Raw genomic sequence first — 22,179 nt, 5'->3', positions numbered from 1 at the left:
TTGCTGATAATTATAGATTTAATTCATATCTGTGCTTTTGACTTATTCTGTGTTAATCTGAGTTCCAATTTTCTTTTGATTATCAATTATCTTTTAAAGGCCCTGTCTCAATACGCACACTACAGATTCCAACCTCTATGAATTATGTATTTGGCTGAACTACAAAAAAGGGGACAGGTGTGCTGTATAGAAGCACGCAGAAATATGAGAGTTGAGACTGTATGTGTTAGTTTTTGCAATGGTATTTTTTAAACATTTATTTTAAATCAGCAACAGGAAATATATTTGTATTCACACGGGTAACCTACAAGATACTGGAATATTGTTATTTTGATAAACACCTTTGTAAACACACATGTTTTAAGAGTACACAAATGTACAATTTTTACATGAAATTAAACAGAGTAGAGGAGATATCGACAGTGAGGAAAGGATGCAGAAATAGAAAATAACCATAAAAACATATGTTGGGGGAATACGTGTAGCTAAAGTTAAAGGCCAGGGAAATGAAAATTAAACACGTTTTGAAATAAATATTTAGACGTTTAATATAAATGCCTTGTAGGTTTGTATGTTTTTATAAGAAGTACATTTTGAAATGACTCGAAAACCAGTAAAAAAAACAACATTTTCATTTATTTCCATTTGCTGCAATGAGTTTGGTATTTTACCAATAAAATAACAAAATTTCAGTCTGGATTATCTTTTCAGTGTAGAGTCAAAGTGTTTGTTCAAAACCTATAATTTTATCAGTTTTGGGTGATAACCAATCACATAATAAAACCTTGGTCTGCTGACAAAAGCTTTTGGGCAATAGAACAAAGATGGTGTAGACACTCCTATACTGCATGACAAACTCAAGCACATTTGATTGTGGCTGTGTGTCAGCAGACAAGAGCTGCTGTTTTAAGGAGCGGACCAAATGAAATTTCTTTTTCTGTAAAAATAAATCCTATATAATCCAACTACTGCAACTAAAACGTATGAGCTGACAGCTACTTGCAAGTATGCCTTTGAGATATTCCCATCATGTTTTACCAGTCTTATAGATTAATATAAAAGTATTGGTCTATCATGAAAAAAAAAAAAACTTCCTTGCTTCCATAAAGAAGGCATATAAATCCTGGTTTGTGTTTAATGCATCTGGGACGTCCTTGTGGACAAATTATATAGTTTTAAAACATGGTGAAAAACCACAGCTTATACTGGCGAGAGTTTGAAAATATATCGCTCTGATAACATAAATTTTACTTCAATAAATAGATTGTCAGAAAACAACATTTCTACATGTTGTGTGGTGTTGAAAACTTGCAGTCTGTGCTTTATAGACCCCTACAGTCCGCAAAGCCTCAAGAAAACATTATCTCTGTATGGAATGCATATGTTTTATGCATAACTAAGCCATAACTATTAAGATGTGTTTTGTGTTTACCATGTCTTACAAAGCTATTAATACTCTTGTTGTGGATTCTCAATTAGATTATTTCTAGGCTTTGACGAGGCTGTTTAAAGGTATAGTGGAGGATGCTGTTTTTCTGGGTGGATCATCAATATAAGTGGTCCTCCTAATTGTCAAACCTTTGGGTGATTCTATGTTTACGTAAAGTCGTCCTATGTGCTCGTCCCCCTTTTCACTTACTGGTGGTGAGTCTGACATAGTGGAAAAATTGCAAATCTTCTTTTGGAAAGTAAGCTTGTATGAGCGATGCAAAGAGCAACTTTTAAACAGAACGTGCATGAGGAGAAATGGGCTCCTGCATGCACTCGCACGCGTTTAATTCCCTCCCGGGAGCAGGTACAGGGTGGTGCATGTGCATTTTTTGCAAAAAAATACATTTAAGTATTTTTTTATTTTATTTAAACCATTCCTTTGTATATCTTATTTGTTATAAGTATTTTCCCATCTAGAAGTGCTTTAGCTGCAATAATCTCCATCTGTCCGCTACTAAGCTACTCCAGAGTTACCGTGGGTTTGGAGCTGCTTCTCTGACTAATTTTTTTCTTCTGCTAGCTTATCATTTTATAATCAACCTTATCTTGGTTCATCCTCCTGCCATGTTCAGATGTTTGACTGAACAGATTTCTATGAGATGTTTAAAGCTTTGAATGTTGTTTCAGCAACTAATTCTGCTTAAACCTCTCCAAAAATTTCTCCCTGATCTATCTCCTGTACATCTATTGTTTTCATGATGCTGTTCGCTCTTTAATGTTTTTTTTTTTTTAAACAACCTCTTAGACCTTCACAGAGCAGTGTGATTTATTAAGAGTTTAAATTGCACACAGGTGGATTTTACTTTCTTATTAATTGGCTTATTGATTTTATCATGGGTATCACAGTAGGGGGTTGGAATAAAAACTTCAACATATTTAAGTGAAAAGCTCAAAAGTCATTATAAGTTTATGAAATAAATTGTATACATTTCCTTTCCGATCAGAAAGGGCTACAGGGTTATCTTAGTGTGGCATATAAATCCCAGCAACACATAGAAGTTTAGTAGTTTTACTTTGGAAAGGTGTGAAAAAAAGCATGATTTAGCTCATTTCAAAATGTTGCTTCAGGACAAATGGAAAAAAAGCCCAGTTAGAACCATATGGTGACCCAGAGGTTAACAGCTGCTCTGGTTAGTGTGAGCTGTTTAAATGTTTCATCTATACTCAAATCCAAAAGCACAAGATGCTTACAAACTCATGAACATTTACTAATATAGAAATATTTATTTTAATGGTCAGACATGATTAAAAAAAAAAAAAAAAACTGCTGGCTACAATATCCTCATGTCATTTTCTGAAGAAGCAGCACTTGATCATGATGTGTGGCAGGTTAGTGCCTTGTTGTATTGACACAGTCACCCACAGATCTACAATATTAGAAAAAATCACAACAACCTAAAAAACTGATCTGGATGTCAGGCTGCAGAAGAGCACTAGACTGAAGCTTTTCACCTTTTGTCTCCACCTCATTTGGCTCCCCCATCTGACGCGCAAGGACCCGAAGCAAACGTCAGCCCTGATTGCAATTACCCACAGTGCCATTATGCTGTCTGGGAAGAATAAAAACGATTGACGTCTTTCTGACCATCTGCTGCTCTGCGATTCCTCTCCCATCTATCACTTCCCCTGGCCTCGCCCATCTCTGACTCTTCTTTGAGAGGATTAAGAGCGCTGGTATCCCTGTGTGTCTTTTTCTCATCAATGTGCAAGCACAACCTTGTTGTGTAATGTGCATACTTTGCTGTGTGTTTGTTGCGATCTCTTCATCCAGTAATATCTTTGTGTCTGGGATTTTTTAGTCACCAAACACTGACGCGTGACCCCTTTCTGAAGACAAATCCTTGTGCAGATTGTACAAGACATTATTTAAGCAGCGGGAAAGAATAAAGCATAAAAATCCCAGTAATTTTAAATAAATCTATAAGGTTTTATTACAATGTACACAGAACCTAGCGAGTGAATCTGATTATTGACTTAGGGATGCAGGTTAGCAGTTCAAAAGAAAACGGGATTCAGGGGAGATCAGTTTTACAGCAATTAGAAGATAAAATGACAGAATGAGAGTAAAGTACTAATACATTTCAACATACAACAACAACATTAAAGCAGCTTGCTTAGATCGTTGATCATCATTTCACACACACCAAACCACAAAAAAATAAATAAACCTTACATTGTATGGACAATATTACTGAGAACATTGAATGTTGTTTGCAGGAAATAAAGAAAAGTACCAAGGGTTTAACCTGAAGTTTATGGAAAGAAATATGTAAAAATAACATGCTTTCATGCTTTTAATGTAACATTCATAACATTGGGAAGATTAGTTCACATGAATTGTCCATCATGATTGTTTAAGATATTCTACTCAATGTTAAGCAAAATATGCTTAAAACAAAGAGCAAGTTAAACATGTCTTACTGTTCAAGATTAAAATTTGTAGGTTTCTAAATAGCTAATTTTGAGCTGAAGGAAGGAAGGAAGGAAGGAAGGAAGGAAGGAAGGAAGGAAGGAAGGAAGGAAGGAAGGAAGGAAGGAAGGAAGGAAGGAAGGAAGGAAGAAGGAGGGAGAAAAAAAAGTTAAGAAAAGAGAAGAAGGGAATGAAGGATGGATAGATAGATAGATAGATAGATAGATAGATAAAACTTAAAACCCCTTCAAACAAAGTCTGTTTATAAACTTGTTTCCATACTTGTGTCTGGAAAACACTGGAAACTCCTCACTTTTTCAGACTTCATGTGGTTTCTGAAGTAACCATGTCCTGTGGAAAATAGGTGCAGTCCATTTCTTTGCTTTATGTGTACCGGGAAAGAAGGTGGGGCTGATTTAGCTTTACATTTGTGTGGTTGGATTGTACAAAAGTCAATTACTGGGCTTGTCTGGCTTAACGAATTTCCCGCAAGGGATTAATAAAGTAAAGTAAAAATTCTGATTGTCTCGTAGAGTTATTGTCATTAATGCCATTTATAGGTTCCCCTTAAATAAAGGGGATCTAGAGCAGTTCCAGAATCAGTCCACACAAACAAGCTCAGAACCTCCTGGATAGAAACTCATGGTAGAAAAAGAGACACTTTAATGACAGGAAGTATAGTTGGGATGGTTCAAAATGAAGCTTTTAGACCTAATAACACAGTTCTAACTATCAAGCATGGTGGTGGCAGCATCATCTTGTGGGGTTATATATGAAATATTGCTAGGTCTCGAATGAACAATTAAAAACGATACATTTGAACAGAACCAAACTGTAAAGTCGGGTTGATATTTTTACTTTTGACAGTCAGTAAACATTTTAAAAAAGGTAAAGCTTAGGTAAAAAATTCTGGTTCCTTGGGTGCCAATGTCCTACAACTTCTAGAGGTTTCTTTTATTTAACACAGCTAAAGCAAACAGTAAGATCTTTAGCAGGATTCTGGAGAACTTGTCTGCATGTTGAGGATATGATTTAGCCATTTGACACCAGTGTGTTCAACCAGAGCGACTTCAAAAAGTTAGAAATCAGCCATTGATGATTGGAGTTATACACCCATGTTCTAGACTTTTCTGTTGCAGTATTAAACATATTAGATTTGGGCATTAAAAGGCTAGTACACAAACATTCAGGACCATTTTAGGTTTGTCGATTAAATAAATAAATAGATGAAAAAAAAATAAATTCAGACACTCTTATGCAGATTTAAATTACCCACCCCTTCATTGGACTTGCCTAAATTATAATGCCAGAATTGGAAACATTTCACAAAACCTAGACAAACAGACCAAAACGCCATCACGGCAAATCACACGGTGATATGGCACACCGTCGATCGTAAGCGGTGTCGTCACTTTCCTCACCGTCGCTCACTTCGCCCAGAGCTCGCTCTCTGTCCTCCTCCTCCTCTGTTTCACTCTCTGGTCTCAGTCGCTCCCGTTCCCTGTCCCGTTCCCTGTCTCGCTCTCTGTCCCGTTCCCTGTCTCTGAGCCTGTCACGTCCCCCGTCCCACTCCCTGTAGCTTCGTGGTAATGTGGAAATCTGAGTTCGGAAAGAAGGACATGAGATCATTGTGTGCTGACAGACCTACACAAATATTTACTTCTAACATGTAGCATAGATAGATACCTGATTATCATGGCTAGGCAGGGCAGAGTAGCCCGGCTCCGTCCTGCGGAGGAGGCGTGGCGAGTGAGTACGGAAAGGGCGAGGGGAATGGGAGCAGACGGATCGCGGAGAGGGAGAACGCACGGAGTGTGGGGATGGTGATCGGATAGAACATGAAGGTGAGTACGTGGCAGACTGGGAGAGAACATGGCTGTGATGGTTTTGTTTAGGTGGGCGAGGGGAACGAGGTGGCAGCTCAGGAGGTTTGAGGGGATCTACCAGGTCCATTTCGGTAAGGATCGGCGGAGGAGGGATGAAGAGTAGCTCCTCCTCAGTCGGGAGCATTTCTGCCGCATCAAGTTCAGCAAGTTCTGCCTTTGACAAGTGGTCCACGATCCCAGCACCAAAAGAATCACCCACCACATTGATGGAGGTGCGCATTCTGTCTCTGAGTGGACATAAAGAAAGTGTTACGGCTTTGTAGGTTCTGATAGAGCAATCAGCAACACAGGAGGTAGACCTGTAGATTTATTTAAGCCAACACATTAAATAATGATTTTTAATGTGCAATGATGCGCAGTACAATGAAATTTGATCTTAGCATCAAATTGATCCATTTGGCATAAGATAAGACTCAGATTCATGCTTTCAGCCAGAAATGATCCAAGTGGGTCTTAAAGGAATAGTACACCCAAAACATGATTAGCCTTCCTTTTCTACTCACCCCCATGCTGAACAACACTCTGGAGTACTTTTTTGATATCTCAAATGCATCTGGAGATCTGGGAGGCTTCTTGCTGTCTGCTGACATTCAAATAATGGAGGTCTATGGTGCCCGAGGCAGAAAGGTCCATAAAAGTCCACAAAAAACGTGTCAATATTCCTCCATACTGCTCGTCCAATGTATTTCAAGTGTCCTGAGTGGGTAGCGTCCATAATTTACTCGAAACGAAGTCATTTAGAATGTTTTTAGAGCATAAACAGTAGTGTATAGGATTTCCTAAAAGCGCGCGCCTGCGAGTTCACGAGCCTACGGAAACCGCGGCAGACCAAACCAGATGAAAGTGCGCATTCAGCGTCTGCTCTGCCGATAATGCAAGCGTAGAAGAAGAAATTTGCTGTTTACCTGTGCAAAGAAAGAAACAACGAAAGAAAAATGTCTGAGGACTTCAGTGTTGAGGAAGAGCATGAATTCTTTGCCGAGCTGAATGCGCACTTTCATCTGGTTTGGTCTGCCGCGGTTTCCGTAGGCTCGTGAACTCGCAGGCGCGCGCTTTTAGGAAATCCTATACACTACTGTTTATGCTCTAAAAACATTCTAAATGACTTCGTTTCGAGTAAATTATGGACGCTACCCACTCAGGACACTTGAAATACATTGGACGAGCAGTATGGAGGAATATTGACACGTTTTTTGTGGACTTTTATGGACCTTTCTGCCTCGGGCGCCATAGACCTCCATTATTTGAATGTCAGCAGACAGCAAGAAGCCTCCCAGATCTCCAGATGCATTTGAGATATCAAAAAAGTACTCCAGAGTGTTGTTCAGCATGGGGGTGAGTAGAAAATGAAGGCTAATCATGTTTTGGGTGGACTATTCTTTTAAGTCAAACAAGGGAGGAATATGTAGAAAAACACTCTATATCAACTGTTCCAAAAAAGTAAAAAAAACAATCCACTGGACTTTTTTTCCAAGTTTGATGACATTTCTCTTCCCATCCAGGAAGCTTTTTCAATTGAAAATGTCAAAATTAGCGTAGAGTTTGAGGCTTTATAGATTGGATCAAAACAAAACCATGTTTTGGCTTAGAAAACATGCAAATTGAACTGGAAGAGTGGGTCCACCCCTTACTAATTGGGAGTCATTTGGGTTCTTTGTTAGCCTGCAAAAGCAAATACTGTTCTATGTCTCTGAAAGGGGGGTCGTTAGGGGGGGTTGTTGGCCTGGCTGAACAGGCAAGATGTTCTGGTCCCCTGTATTGGGTTGGGGGTTTCGATGATAGCAGGAAGGAATCTTGTTTTTTTTACTTTTCTGGAATTACAATGACCTGGATGACTTCTTCACCAACATGTCAACTGTTAAGCATGAGAGAGGATCTATAGTGCCGTGGGGCTGTTTCTCTTCAAATGAAAGCAGGAACCTCTTTAGAGTGTACGGGTCATTAACTGTATTTTTGAGGGAGAATTATTTAAAGCATATAGACACACACAAAATCTACATATTAACATGACCTCCTTAGTCTCCGGAAAACAATAAAACAGAAAACATGAGATGTTATCACATTAGATCTTAATAAATTACTTAAAGAATAAAGGTAAAAAATCAGTGTCTCTGTTTCATCCAACTTTGTGAAATGTTTTGGGAAAACATAGAACTAATTGCATTGCTACGCTGAATGAATATTCTCAAGTCAAAGATAAACTTCAAATTGAGCTGTGTTAGCTTAAAATAATGCAATAAAATGCATTTACTGAAAACTTTCTCCCAGCAGAGTCAGTAACTGCAAAAGATGCATGAAACAGAGCAGCGACATATTTTTATTCCCTGCTCATCAGACACCTTACTCACAGCAGCCAGTCAACAGCGATCAGCAAACTGATGTCCTGAGTGGGCAGGCCGACAGCAGTCAGGATCAGCAGCATGGTCACCAGTCCAGCACTGGGAATACTGGCAGCTCCAACGCTGGCCAGGGTGGCGGTCATACTGGGGCAGAAAGAAAATGTTTCAAATCCCACAAAAAGAAGTGTATGGTTGCTTGACCAAGAACTCTAGGCAATGTGTTTTAACGTGCAAGCACCCTAACATAACCTTCTTGGTTTTATTTGGGGTTGCTGTTGCCTCAGCATCAGCCACAAACTCATTTGTTTGCTGGCTTGGACCTATCTGTTAAAATCAACATTATATGAGAACAGATGAAATGATGAGATGCAAATTGAACATTTCTATGAAGGGTCCCACAAAATCAGAATAAAATAAATAATGATTGCAACAGCTAATCAGAGCATGAGCCTTTAAAGCTGACTTATCATTGTTGAACGGCTGCCATTGAACCCCATTAGCCATTACTCTATTAACTTTAAAATTCTATTAAAGACACAGAATGATAATGGAAAATGGGGAAAAGTTTACTTTTTGAGAAAAAAAAGATGGTCTAAACTCCTTAAATGTTGTTTGGCTAATAGCCAGTAAGCCAAATAAAAAATAACCATCTACAGGGCTGCCAACTTTTCACCAAACCTTGGAGTGAGATTATAGATGCAGCTATAGGTTGTAGGTTTTAAGAGGATTAAACTGAAACAAAGTGGCAAAATGTGGAATTTTTGGTAACACAGTAAATGTTACTGAGTAACAATGAGTGATCTGTAGTTATGTAGAAAAATTTTCGCACAACATACATTATTTTCTAAATTCTGGTGATTTTCAGAGAATTGAAGTCGTGAATAATGGACCCTACTAATATAGATGAATCTTAAATATACTGTAAACTTAGAATTTCACAACTTTGTTAACTAATTATTCTATGCAGTTAAAGTAAAATAAACAACGGGGAACTAATAAGCTATTACTGGGTTTCTGGCACTAAGATAGGAACCAAATCGAATTCCTTGCAAACTACACTGTGTATGAATATTTGGTAATAGGCTAAGGATTAAAAATCTTAAGTTATTATATTAATAGTTTTTTTTTACTATTGAAAAAACAGCTAAACAATTCAGACCATCTAGGAGGCTATATAGTCTATAAAAACTCTCCATGACACAAAACAGCACTTCTCTAGATGTTTAAATTTGGTAGATGTGATGGAAATTAAGTTTTTAAACATATTCAATGGACCAAAATAAGGATAAAGGAATAAGATAAGTAAAAAAAAAATAAACAAATACGAACAACTGTCTGTCTCTATGAATCCTGGATGACCTCCTTCTGCACATCCTCTTATGTGGCTGGTCTTTTCTTGGGTGGCAGATTTTTTTTAAGATAAAATACAACGGCTCTTTTTCTTTTTTGTGGACCTCCTATGGGTTTGTGAGGCAAACCTGACAGCTTTAAGAATTTAAATATTTGTGTTGGTTTAATTAGTCCTAAAATCCAACGGGAGATTAATAAACTAGACTGAGCAATAATCATTCAACTTGTGAGTAAAACGTGGACTAAACCTGGGACTAAATCAGGTGGCTAAATTAGAGAAAACAATGATTAAAGCTCACAAAAAAATCACTAGGTATAGAGAAAACGATTTGATTTCACATATTTCATGCTTGCTCATCATTGACAGGTTCTTTCAACCTGTGTTATTCAAACTAGACTTCTATCTTCCAGGTCCCTGAGTGAAGCTCTAGTATCAGCTCTCTCAGTCCACTGGATCTCGCCATAAAGCTCTAGATACCATCTCACTAACCAGCAGTCTACAGACTGACCAACTTCATCTATCTTCACTCCACCACCACTTTCAGGCCTGGGGGGGAAACAGCCCTGTTCTTTACTGCTATTCATGCATATCAATTAAAATTCAGCCCTATGTTTCCTGGCGAGGTCTGAGCGCCAAAGCATAGGAAATTGTTTAAAAAAAATTCTTTTAATTTTCTTTTTTCTTCATGTGAGTTTTTATAGATTGAACTGTTATAATTAACAGAGTTAGCTTAACCAGAATATATCTGCTTGCTTAATCTGTCTGTAATCTGCTGTATCTTTGTATTATGAACACTTAATATTTGATTCAACACAAAACTGTTCTTGTGTTTTTTTTATTTCAGTTTAGAAAGGCCAATTTGATTAAAGGAACCACATTTTCATAATAAAATAGTTAACTTCATGTTTACAGCAAAGATTGTTGTCACAGTTCTCTTACGTGTACAGCTTGGTGGATGGATGTTCCCCATATAATATATCGTTTTTTAATGGTTTTCAAGATCAAGACAACATGAATAGAGTTTTCCTGGTTATTGAGGGAATCCTGGAAGAATCTTAATGTCTGACACAGATCACCAACCACATGGTCTTTATTTTTTAGTATTTTCATCTTAAATGCAACCAACAAAACCTTTTGAAACGTTGCTGCTTTTCTGCAATTTGAAAAAAATGATCATTTCTTTTGATCTTTCACCACAAACCCATTAATCAGATCTGAGGGTTCTGAGTCACGTCTTAATTTTATTCCAACAATCTAAAGCTCCGATCTTCAACTTCAATGTAAGAGGAGGAGTTTCACATCCCATATGGATAATATTTTAACACCATTCTCCTCACACGATATAAAAGCTCCACAGCATGTTTCAAAAATTAGATTGTGGAATTTGGTGGTGAACAGACATTGTTAGAAAAAAATACAATAAAGATTCAAGTGCTGAACATTATTTGTAACCCGCAGCTATAACAAGCTGAGTCCCATCCAAGCAGACTGGTTCCAATTAGACTTAATGTTTAGTCAAAACCTCAGACATGGGAAAAAATGTCTGATTACTTCTTTACAGCATTCATTTTCAGGATTTACTTCACCATTAAGTTCCATATATCACAATAATCTGCCTAAGTCATGCAAGTTTACCAAAGTCGCTTTTCATTTTGTTGACCTTGCTTCAGCTGAATGCATATTCATAATAAACCCTAATGTCTCATGCAAAATGTTGCATATGCTCTGGGAATATGGAGCTCCAGTGTTTTTAAATTTATTTAGTTGTGCGAAACTTAGCAAATCCTTGTGAAAGTAGCTGCAAATTTAATTTGAACCACAATCAGGGCAAATAAGGTTATCTTAACAACCTTTGACTCCTTTCTGATCCTGCTACTTTAAGTTACAAAAAAAGAAAAACAACGCTTATATTTATTGAGTTTTATCAGGTCTGAACAGAACCAGAGACACAAGCAAAACACTACGAAGGATCCATGTGGGTCACAAAACTATGCATTTGTATAATTTACAGCCCCAGTGTTGTTGTCTTTAGCTCTCATGTAAGGCCATGGCTCCAGCTGTTTGCGTTTACAGCCTTATCCACAGTTTCCTGTGCAATTCTGTTTCTGGACGAAGCAAGTAAATTTTGTCCGAAGCATTTTTATGCAACATAATAATGAGGGAATGGTGTCAAATCCCAGAAAAATGCAACGTCTAAAAATCAATCGTTTGAATGAGTTGCTAAAAAATACATTGAAATGCATCTTTACTGAGGAAATGTTTTGTTAAATCATCATTTTGGTTGTTTGTATTTACATCTCATACTAAAATAAAATAAAACAAATAACTCCCCCGACAGGTTCATCTTTTGTTTCCTCTTCCCCATTTAAATGTTTCAGATTTTGAAACAAAAAAAAGTTTTTACATTTTAGTGCTATTTATTAAGGGTCCAACTCAGGCATGTGTGAAAACATATAAAATACTTTTTTACCCAGTGTGAAAGCCTTAGCTGCAAAACGTGGAGTCATTAGTTTCCAATGTCTGAAAATTATCCTTAAACATTACTATAGTGGAACTCTAACTCAATTTTCTTTGCAGACTTGTTTTAATTGTGCCAAATAGGGTTTTTGTGCATAACAGCCATAGTTAAGTTGGATGAAGAACTCGACTTTGCTAGTCCAAAATCTTAATATGGTAGAGTTCTTCAGTTAGGCTGTACACAGAAACGTTCATGGCGCCATTAATTACAAGTCGTGCAGTTAATGAAGACGCTTAACCAGATCATGATGGCACCATTACCATGCTTGACTGTTGGGGTTTTATCTAGATTGCTGTTAGTTTTACCATTTTTAAGGCATGGATGGCGTGTCAGTTTCTGATACGGACAGTTTGGCATCCACCTGATGCAACACATGGATTCATGAGGTATAAGAAGGAGGAGATGACCTTGTTCACGGCTCAATCTTTGCCGGACGCTCGCTGACGTTTTTGAGCCCACAGCTGTGCCAACTCCTAGCCATTTCTCTGTCCTGTAACGACCTGGCCTGGAATAAACGCTGTTACTTTTTTACTCCGTTTTATAGTCCTTTTTATATGGTTTTACCCAGTTTGAGTTAAGAGTAGTAAATAACTTGCTCCCAGGTAAAGAACCGGTAGGGAAGTTCCGGGGCGCAGCTGCCTTCAGGGTGACCTATCTTCCATATTTAACATAACAGGACCAAGGCTTCCGGAGCATGGTTTGGTAAAATAAAAAACAAATGCTCTGTTCTTTGGCTCCAATTTTGGTTATGCCCCTGGATTTTTATTGGGGATTTTTTCCCTGTGTCTTTTAAGTTTTGAAGACAAACTAATGAAAGTCAGACCTGCAGTGCTTTAAATGTTGCTCTGATTTCCCTCTCATATACTTTCTGCATTTGCTGTTAATTGCTCTTACTGTGGTTTACAGGAGCCGTGAAAGATCACAGTCATCAACTTCTTCTGCACCTTCTTTTTTTGACAATTGAGTCGGTGTAACAAGTACATTTCTCCACTGTGAGATCAATAAAGTAAATTAATCAATTAACTTTATTTTCCTCTATTGTGGAATTGCTTTAGCTTGAGGTGTGATGCGTTTCTGCTTGAGAAGTTAAAATCAAATGCATGTTATCTCACTGGTTGTTTTTGATTTATTTATTGAAGTCCAATTCAATGACTCAATAAGCTGTCTTTTCCTTGTACATAAAAATCCATCTGCTATGGTTTGAATTAATTGTCTCAGTAAGGTGCCTTGAGATGACATGAATTGTAAAAAGTTGCTATATAAATGAGCTATAAAGGAATGCAAGAGGGACAATCATGAACTAGCTGTGGGTCTAGATACGGCGGTGAGGAAATGGGGGCCAGTTTGTGCAACAACGGAGGTACATGAGGGTGAAAAAGAACGAGGATCCATGTGGAAAAAAGGTCCCAGCGTTCTCATGCACCTTGTTGTTCTAGCTGGTCCAACTTTACGAGTCGTTTTCTGCAGTCGTACAATGGCGGTAATACAAACAAAACAAGCCGGTAAGGTACCAAACAGTAAATACGCATAGTGTAGAGCAGATGTAAATTTGAACAATCGAAGGGCTCCTTTCTGCGGAACTGTCTCTGGTCACCTACAATTTTGGAGAGGTGCAGCAGAGGCCACATTTGCATTCACTGCAACACACACGCAGACGACCTGGTTCCTGAGTATAAATCAGCCTTAAGTAAGACCGAAACGTCTGTAAAGAAATATTAAACTAAATAGGTTACTATTCATGAAAGCAACCAGGAGATGCTGTCTGTTTGCATGTGAAAGTAAATGGATCAAAAAGTAGTTTATAGAATCATTAAATCTCACAGGGTGCACTTTACTTTCAACGATTTAGCTAATCCCTGAAATGCTCTGCACTCCTGTCCCTGCTCCTCCTTTTTAAAAACTATCTCAACTACTCCTGTGGGGTCTGGTTTTTGACTATCTGCGCTCCCTGCCTCACCCATTCAATGTCAATAAATTGCAGCGATAGCTGAAGATAGTTAAAATGATCTTTTTAATGAAAAATGACCGCAGTGAGTAATGATTCTCCAACTCTGCCAAGAAAGATGTTTATATGGCAATAGAGGCCAACAAGCAATATAACTTTTGAGAAAATAAATAATAAAATTAATAATAAAACAAAACCCAGACTGCTTTTCTTGCCTAGCTCAGCAGGCCAAATGTGGTGTTAAATGGTTATAAAAATTGATTACTGGTTTCTGGTAGCAGAAGTAACTGAAACGGCCTTAGAAAATCATCCAATCCTTAATAGATGTGGAGTTTGGCAGCACATTTAATATCTCAAAGCATGGAATTTAACAAGCAAACCACAAATATACAGCTGACAGGAGAAAATATGGGAATATTTAATTTGGAATAAACAAAACAAGTTGTAACTGTATTAGAATGAACAGCAATGATCTGCCACTGAATACTGTTTTCAATTAAAGAGATTTGGTTTCAGCAGGGATTTGTTGTGGCAACAGATGACCCAGCCCATTAAAAGTTGCTACAATTCTCCTATACTGCGTATTTATATGCATATTTTGCACCTTGGTGTAAACAGTTGTTTATAATAATAACAAACATTGTAAGCGGCAGACAGTAATTTAGTCCTTATATAGTGCCATGCAAAAGTACTTATACCCATTGAACTTTTAAGCTTTTAGTTCAGTTTTAACCACATTTAACCACATATCAAGTGAGTTTTATTGAAAAATAAAACACATAATTGTGAAATGTGAAAAATCAACACATAATTATACATGGTGCCCCAGCATATATATTTCATGAGGCGATAATTTGAAGTCTTGCCGAAGATTGTTATTTTGATTTAAGTTTCAACTCGGGTCCTTCTGAGACATTATTTTGCTTTTACCTAAACCATTTCTGATAGTATGTTTGCAGTGGTTTTTCTGCTGGAAAGATCTTCCACGTCAATAAAAAAACTGGGAAGTTCATAATTTGAGCATGTTTAAGAGTGTGTACACTTTTGAATTTAATATAAAGCAGAGAATATACATTTTTTAGATCAACCATCATTATGAGATCTTAAAATGGGCAAAATTAATATTTAACTCTTTGTTTGCTTCATTTTCTGACGTTTCTGTTGTTTTTTTTTTTAGCATGACTGATGTTTTGCTGGAAAGTGTTGAAAAAAAAGGAAAAAAAGAGGAATGTATTGACTTCTGCATCTATTGTCTTCTGCTACCATCAGCTCAAAGTATCAGATTGGAAACGAGGGGGGAAAGATGTCAAAGTCTAAAGAAACACTTCAGAAACTCTGAACTCTGGCAGCATGGGATGGGTTGAGGGGTTGAAAGGAATAAAGAATGATTCAAGATTTACTTAAAATTGTATGTTTGTATAATAAATATTAGAAATATATAATATATATTTGTGTAATACACTCTGTAAGATAATCTTGTTTTTTTAAATTAGCTTATAACTTATGAAGTTTGTGGGGGGTTTTTTGCTTTCTGTGTTTAACCATTACCGGTACATGCAATCAGAATGTGGCATTTACACTTAAGAAATAATTGAATATTGTTCCTCATTCAATCATTTATTCATTTTAATTTTAAGATCATTTCATCCATCAGCCATTTTGGGATGTCTTGCATCATTAAGCCTCCAATCACAGGTGATTGATACTGAGGAAGACTTGTTTTTTCCTTTGGAACACTAAGGACATGGAGAGTTGGAGCGTTTCCTCCTTTATTCTTACCTGACTGTGACAATCTGTCCAGCATCCAGTGCAATGTCGTTCATCTGGGCAATAAAGATGGCTGCCACAGCCTCATACAAGGCTGTGCCATCCATGTTGATGGTGGCCCCTATGGGAAGCACGAAGCGAGTCACTCGCTTGTCAATCTTGAGGTTTTCCTCCAGGCAGCGGAAGGTAACCGGCAGTGTCCCTGCACTGAAGAAAAAGGGGGGAAACCCCGCAAAACCACCCGGTGCAGGAAATAAGTGCCAATTTTTAAAAGATGAGGAGCAAAGTGTCTATTTGGGGATATAAAATAGGCAGACAGGTGGTGCGAAACATAAGTGCAGAGGTGGGGAGGAAGGTGAAGGGGTAAAGCAGACATAGCAACAAATAAAAGGCAGTAGAAATTTGAGTCGGCCAACAGCCTCCTCCTGACAGCTGCTGCAGGCCACTGTTATCCTTCAATCCTTCAGTTCATGAATTAAAGGAATCTGATTTCTGGCACTGTTAAGCTGTGGTCATAATATAATTAGACAAAATGTTGATAGGATTACCAGATTTCACTAAAACCTCAGTGTTGTGCTGAAATGATATTTGGTTCCAGCAGATTCTCAGGCCAAATGTGTGCTGATACATTGGAGCCAGTTTGGCTGCTGACAACTAATCCAAAGGCTTAGACATTTACAACATGGGATGTCTCTGACATTGAGTTACTCATGATAGCCTGGACTCACACACATTTAGCTCTGCTGCTCTGGATTGCTAGTGGCGCTGCATGAAGGCTGAATTAAGCCTTTGAGCTTTAAGCTAAATCAGTGATAACAGTGATCAGGAGGCGGTCCTACCTAGTCATTTTAAACAAAGCTGCTGATTTTTACTAGATGCATGTTTGATATAAAAGAGCAAGATACCAACGCCTGTAATACCTGCTGGCTGTTCCTAAAGCTGTGATCCAAGCCTGGAAGATGCCGGAATAGAAAGCAAATGGGCTTTTTCTGGTGATAGCAAAGAAGATGGCGGGCAGGATCAACCCGCCATGGATCACCAGGCCTACCATGACGGTCACCATGTACATGCCCAGCTGCCTGGCAACCACCTCCAGGTCCCCGATAGCCGCAATTTTACCAGCAATCAGAGAGGCGATGCCGACAGGAGAGTACCTGAGTGCAGTGAAAGGAGTGGAGTTATCCATCCATCCATCCATCCATCCATCCATCCATCCATCCATCCATCCATCCATCCATCCATCCATCCATCCATCCATCCATCCATCCATCCATCCATCCATCCATCCATCCATCCATCCTAGTGTAACAATGGAAACCAGATTGGTGGAGGCAAACACACAAAAAAGGTTTGTACATGCAGATCACTTTGCTCCTTTAAAGACTTGCTCTGCACGTAAAAACAAGTTTGCACCTTATCTAAGACCTGCAAATCTTCTAAAAATCAGACTCTTTATCATTCCCGCAGTTTCTAGGTCTACAGTACCTTGAGGTCATCTTCCAAAGGAACATAACCAGGGTCCATACTGATCAGATGCTATTTCAAGCTCTTCTCAGACAAAACAAAAAAAAAACAAAACAAAATAATTATGGTGTAAAATATTGAATTTTACCTCTGGAACAATATCTGAAAAAATATACATTATAGGGATTCAAGCTTTAAATTACAAAAGGCGTTTGAATATCACTACCAAAGCACCCTCCTTTAGAGGATAACAGAAAACTGGAATCTCCTTTCTCAAAAGAATGAGATCCTGGAAATAATTTAAACAGGTTTCAGCTGTACAGTCAAAAGACGTGACCTGTGCAATAAATTAAGAACCTTGTAGTTCAGAAGGAAATCTGAGAGCCATAAACCTCCAAATAAAAAGGAGTCAGCTCAGGAGACTTAAATTTTTTTCCCAGGGAAATCAATAAATATGCCATCAAAGATCCAGAAAAAGTTTTTTTTTCTTTCCCAACCAGAAAAAAAACAAGTTTTCATGATGACGTAAGACTAAAATACTGCTTTTGTGAAAGCCACATGGAAGGCAGCTTAGTTTGGGCCATCAGAATGAGATGCTTAAGGTGTTTTCTAACAGAGAAAAATATCTCTGTTACAGAGATGGGAAGTAACGAAGTACAAATACTTCGTTACTGTACTCAAGTAGATTTTTCTGATAGTTTTACTTTACTACTTATTTTTATGGCGACTTTTTACTTCTACTCCTTACATTTTTACACAAATATCTGTACTTTCTACTCCTTACATTTTAAAAAATTGGCTCGTTACTTTAGTTTTGAATCATTTCAATGGAGTTACCGTTATTATTTTTCACGTCATCAATACCAAATTCAATCTAATTGGATGGGAATCTACGTTGCATTTGACGCACCACTACAAGATGAATCGACAGATTCGGCGGGATTCATTGGCGGCAAATCATTGCAGCTTGGTGGCGGTGGCGTTAGCATAGTAGCATGGACGACGAGATGATTGAAAATGAACACAACGGAGATCTAGTCCTATTGGCAGACATCCATTTAAAATGTAGGCAACGGCATGAAAAAAGTGGTTTCTACTTTTACTTTTATACTTTAAGTAAATTTAAAAGCCTGTACTTTGTTACTTTTACTTGAGTAAAGAAGTTTAATCAGTACTTCCACTTTTACCAGAGTATTTTTTAACACAAGTATCTGTACTTTTACTCAAGTACGGAAAGTGAGTACTTTTGCCATCTCTGCTCTGTTATTAGAAAGGAAGATGACAATACTGCTGCTCCTCTGGATAAAAAGGTTTGCTGATCAACAAAATATCACTAGAAGGTTTAAATACAACTTAAAAGCAGTTCATAGAATAGGGAAAATAACATATTAAACCCTTTTACCCATCACCATGAGCTTGAATAGTTTAAGGGCTCCCACAGTGCCCTATAAAAACATTTGTACCTTTGAACTTTTCAAACTCAAACAAAAAAAAAAAATAATTCTTTGTGAAGAATCAACAATTGGGACATAATCACGGAGGTGAAAAAAAGTTATTGGATATTTAAAAATTTTTTTACAGAAAAAACAAAAAAATTGGGTGTGCTAAATTATTCAGCCCCTTTCAGTTAATACTTTGTAGCTCCATCTTTTGCACTGATTATAACTGCAAGTCACTTGGGGTCTGTCTCTATCAGTTTTACATATTGAGATATTTCTGCCCATTCTTCCTGCAAAACAGCTGGAGCTCAGTGTTGTTGGATGGAGAGCGTTTGTGAACAAGTTTTCAGTTTTTTCCACAGATTATTTATTCGATTCAGGTCTGGACTCTGACTTGACCATTTTAATACCTGGATATGTTTATTTTTTAACCACTCCATTGTAGATTTTGTTTAATGTTTTAGATCATTGCCTTGTTGGAAAATAAATCTCCGTCCCAGTCTCAGCTCTTTTGCAGACTCCAACATGTTTTCTTCCAGAATGGTCCTGTATTTGGCTCCACCCATCTTTCCATCAATTTAAACCGTCTTTCCTGTCCATTCTGAAGAAAAGCAGGCACAAACCATGATGCTGCCTACACCATGTTTGACAGTGGAGATGGTGTGTTTAGGGCCATGAGCGGTGTTGCTTTTATGCATGACATTTTATACTTGCTGCGCTGAAAAGGGAGCGAGGGATGCATGCCAAAAGTGACGCAATCATGCCATCCCTGGCCCTGAGCGCGGGCCTGGCTCGCAGCCTCAGTGCTAGGTCGTTCACCTTTGAATTTATGTCTTGCATTGTTGCCAAAAACTTCAATTTTGGTTTCATCTGACCAGAGCACTTTCTTCCACATGTTTGCTGTGTTTCCCGGGTGGCTTGTTGCAAACTTTAAAACAGACTTTTTATGGATATCTTTAAGAAACCACTTTCTTCTATAAAGGCCAGATTTGTGCAGTATATGACTGATTATTGTCCGATGGACAGAGTCTCTGCAGCTCATCCAGAGTGATCATGGGTCTCTTGGCTGCATCTCTGATCAGGCTTCTCCTGTTTGAGCTAAAGGTTTAGAGGGACGGTGGGTCTTCTTAGATTTGCAGCGGTCTGATACTCTTTCCATTTCTTTCTTTCTTGTTTTTTCTTTTTTTAATGGTGTCCTGTCTGGCAATGTGGCAATAAAAATAATTGTCTTGATGCCAAAAAGAGCCCTTCAGATTTTACTTTCATTAGTGGAGCGGTATGGCTATCGCCATAGTGTTCCGCTTGATTTATGCATATAAATTGCTTTATTATAATTATGCAGTTTTACAGATTATATGGACACTGCAATGTAGGTAGAACAGGAAAGGAAAAACAGAAAAAAAAGAAATAAAAATCCCTTTTAATATCATTGCTTGCACAGTGCTCCTTGGGATATTTAAAGCTTGGGAAATCTTTTTGTATCCAAATCCAGCTTTAAACTTCTCCACATCTGTATCTTGGACCTGCCTAGTGTGTTCCTTGTTCTTCATGATGATCTCTGCTCTTTAAACAGACCTCTGAGATGATCACAGAGCAGGTGCATTCTTACGTACACTAGATTACACACAGGTGGATTCTATTTATCATCATCAGTCATTTAGGCCAACATTAGATCATTCAGTGTCATAACTGAACTTCTGGAGGGAGTTTGCTGCACGGAAAGTAAAGGGGCCAATTATTTTTGCATGTCCCAATCGCTAGTTTTTTATTTGTTAAAAGAGTTTAAAATATCCAATACATTTTGTTGCACTTCATGATTGTGTCTCATTTGTTGTTGATTGTTCTCAAAGATTTTACTATTTTATGTCTTAATGTTTTAAGTCTGAAATTCACCAAAAAGTTAAAAGGGGCTGGATAGTTTCGCAAGGCACGGTAAATCTGGATTATATGGTGATGAAGAAAACAGAGGAGAAAATATTTTTACACATGGTACAACATGAAAAAAAATCCATCCATCCATCCATCCATCCATCCATCCATCCATCCATCCATCCATCCATCCATCCATCCATCCATCCATCCATCCATCCATCCATCCATCCATCCATCCATCCTGATAGCTAAAAGTCAAAGTAAAACCGTAATGTGCAGGTACAGACCCCCTGATTTATCCCTCAGCAGAGATGGCAAAAGTACTCACTTTCCGTACTTGAGTAAAAGTACAGATACTTGTGTTAAAAAATACTCTGGTAAAAGTGGAAGTACTGATTAAACTTCTTTACTCAAGTAAAAGTAAAAAGTACAGGCTTGTAAATTTACTTAAAGTATAAAAGTAAACGTAGAAACCACTTTTTTCATGCCGTTGCCTACATTTTAAATGGATGTCTGCCAATAGGACTAGATCTCCGTTGTGTTCATTTTCAATCATCTCGTCGTCCATGCTACTATGCTAACGCCACCGCCACCAAGCTGCAATGATTTGCCGCCAATGAATACCGCCTAATCTGTCGATTCATCTTGTAGTGGTGCGTCAAATGCAACGTAGATTCCCATCCAATTAGATTGAATTTGGTATTGATGACGTGAAAAACAATAACGGTAACTCCATTGAAATGATTCAAAACTAAAGTAACGAGCCAATTTTTTTAAATGTAAGGAGTAGAAAGTACAGATATTTGTGTAAAAATGTAAGGAGTAGAAGTAAAAAGTCGCCATAAAAATAAGTAGTAAAGTAAAGTAAAAATATCAGAAAAATCTACTTGAGTACAGTAACGAAGTATTTGTACTTCGTTACTTCCCATCTCTGTCCCTCAGTGGTGCTTTTACTTCCCCTGATGACTGGAGACATACTTGGATCTTTGGTTTCATGCTTTTCAGCACAGTTGTTCCCATTCATAAATTCAGACTGCTCTTTTGGGAGATCCGATTTAAACCAAGCCCCGCCCCCCTTACAGGTCCAATCACAGCAGCGGCCTGTTCCTCCAGGTCAGCTGCCCAGAGTGCTGAAATCCGAGGCATCCGCCGGACAGTTGTTTGTTGGAGTATATGACGAGATGGATGTGCTCCTTGTATGATGCATTTTTTCCGTATACACTGGAGTCTGTGTTTGGCCCTGACTAATATGTTTACACTGAGTGAGTGAGGCGAACAGGACACAACTCCTCTGGAGTCGAGCTGCACATATAAACTGCACAGGAAAGCTATGAGACAGACTTCCTGGTGATTCTCCAACAATCTACCCCTACTCACAGCTCCCCCTCTCCCTTCCCATCCATAATTTTAGTGTCACTCCACTGTCTATTTCTGTGGTGTCCTGCAAAGCCTCAATTCATGCTCTCTGCTCTGAAGTCATGCTTTCTCATGCATCTCTCCACAACTCCTCTGCTTCTTATATTGTGTGCTGTCAAGCTGCTCCTCTGCCCATTTGTGGATCAATTTCATTTTGGAGATTCTCCACCCCAACTCCCCTGGGAGCCCACTACATCGCTCCTGCTACTCCCTAGCATACCACAGACTCCAGGACGTCCCCGGAAGACCCTAACCCCTTCCATCTGTCCATGTCCTTCACT

General features: G+C 38.2%; 1 protein-coding gene across 4 annotated transcripts in view; it reads right to left on the bottom strand.

The window, feature by feature from the left end:
* Nucleotides 1–5,109: 5,109 nt before the first annotated feature.
* slc1a9 (solute carrier family 1 member 9) overlaps nucleotides 5,110–22,179 on the bottom strand; it is a 43,830-nt gene continuing 26,760 nt past the window's right edge. For 3 of the 4 annotated variants that reach the window (XM_038295214.1, XM_038295213.1, XM_038295215.1), the window contains 5 exons: nucleotides 16,628–16,861; nucleotides 15,720–15,914; nucleotides 8,136–8,270; nucleotides 5,588–6,014; nucleotides 5,258–5,500 (listed from right to left, as the gene is read on the bottom strand). In XM_038295214.1, coding sequence (XP_038151142.1) covers nucleotides 5,258–5,500; nucleotides 5,588–6,014; nucleotides 8,136–8,270; nucleotides 15,720–15,914; nucleotides 16,628–16,861 — 1,234 coding nt within the window. Of the gene's footprint in view, nucleotides 5,501–5,587; nucleotides 6,015–8,135; nucleotides 8,271–15,719; nucleotides 15,915–16,627; nucleotides 16,862–22,179 lie in introns of all 4 variants that reach the window. The other variant, XM_038295216.1, reaches the window with a different exon arrangement.

The sequence above is a fragment of the Cyprinodon tularosa genome, unplaced genomic scaffold (genome assembly GCF_016077235.1).
Source record: "Cyprinodon tularosa strain WSP-4 unplaced genomic scaffold, ASM1607723v1 ctg352, whole genome shotgun sequence".
NCBI classification, from domain to species: Eukaryota; Metazoa; Chordata; class Actinopteri; order Cyprinodontiformes; family Cyprinodontidae; genus Cyprinodon; species Cyprinodon tularosa.
Note: the sequence above shows the minus strand (reverse complement) of the source record. Positions and strands in the feature narration are given on the sequence as shown.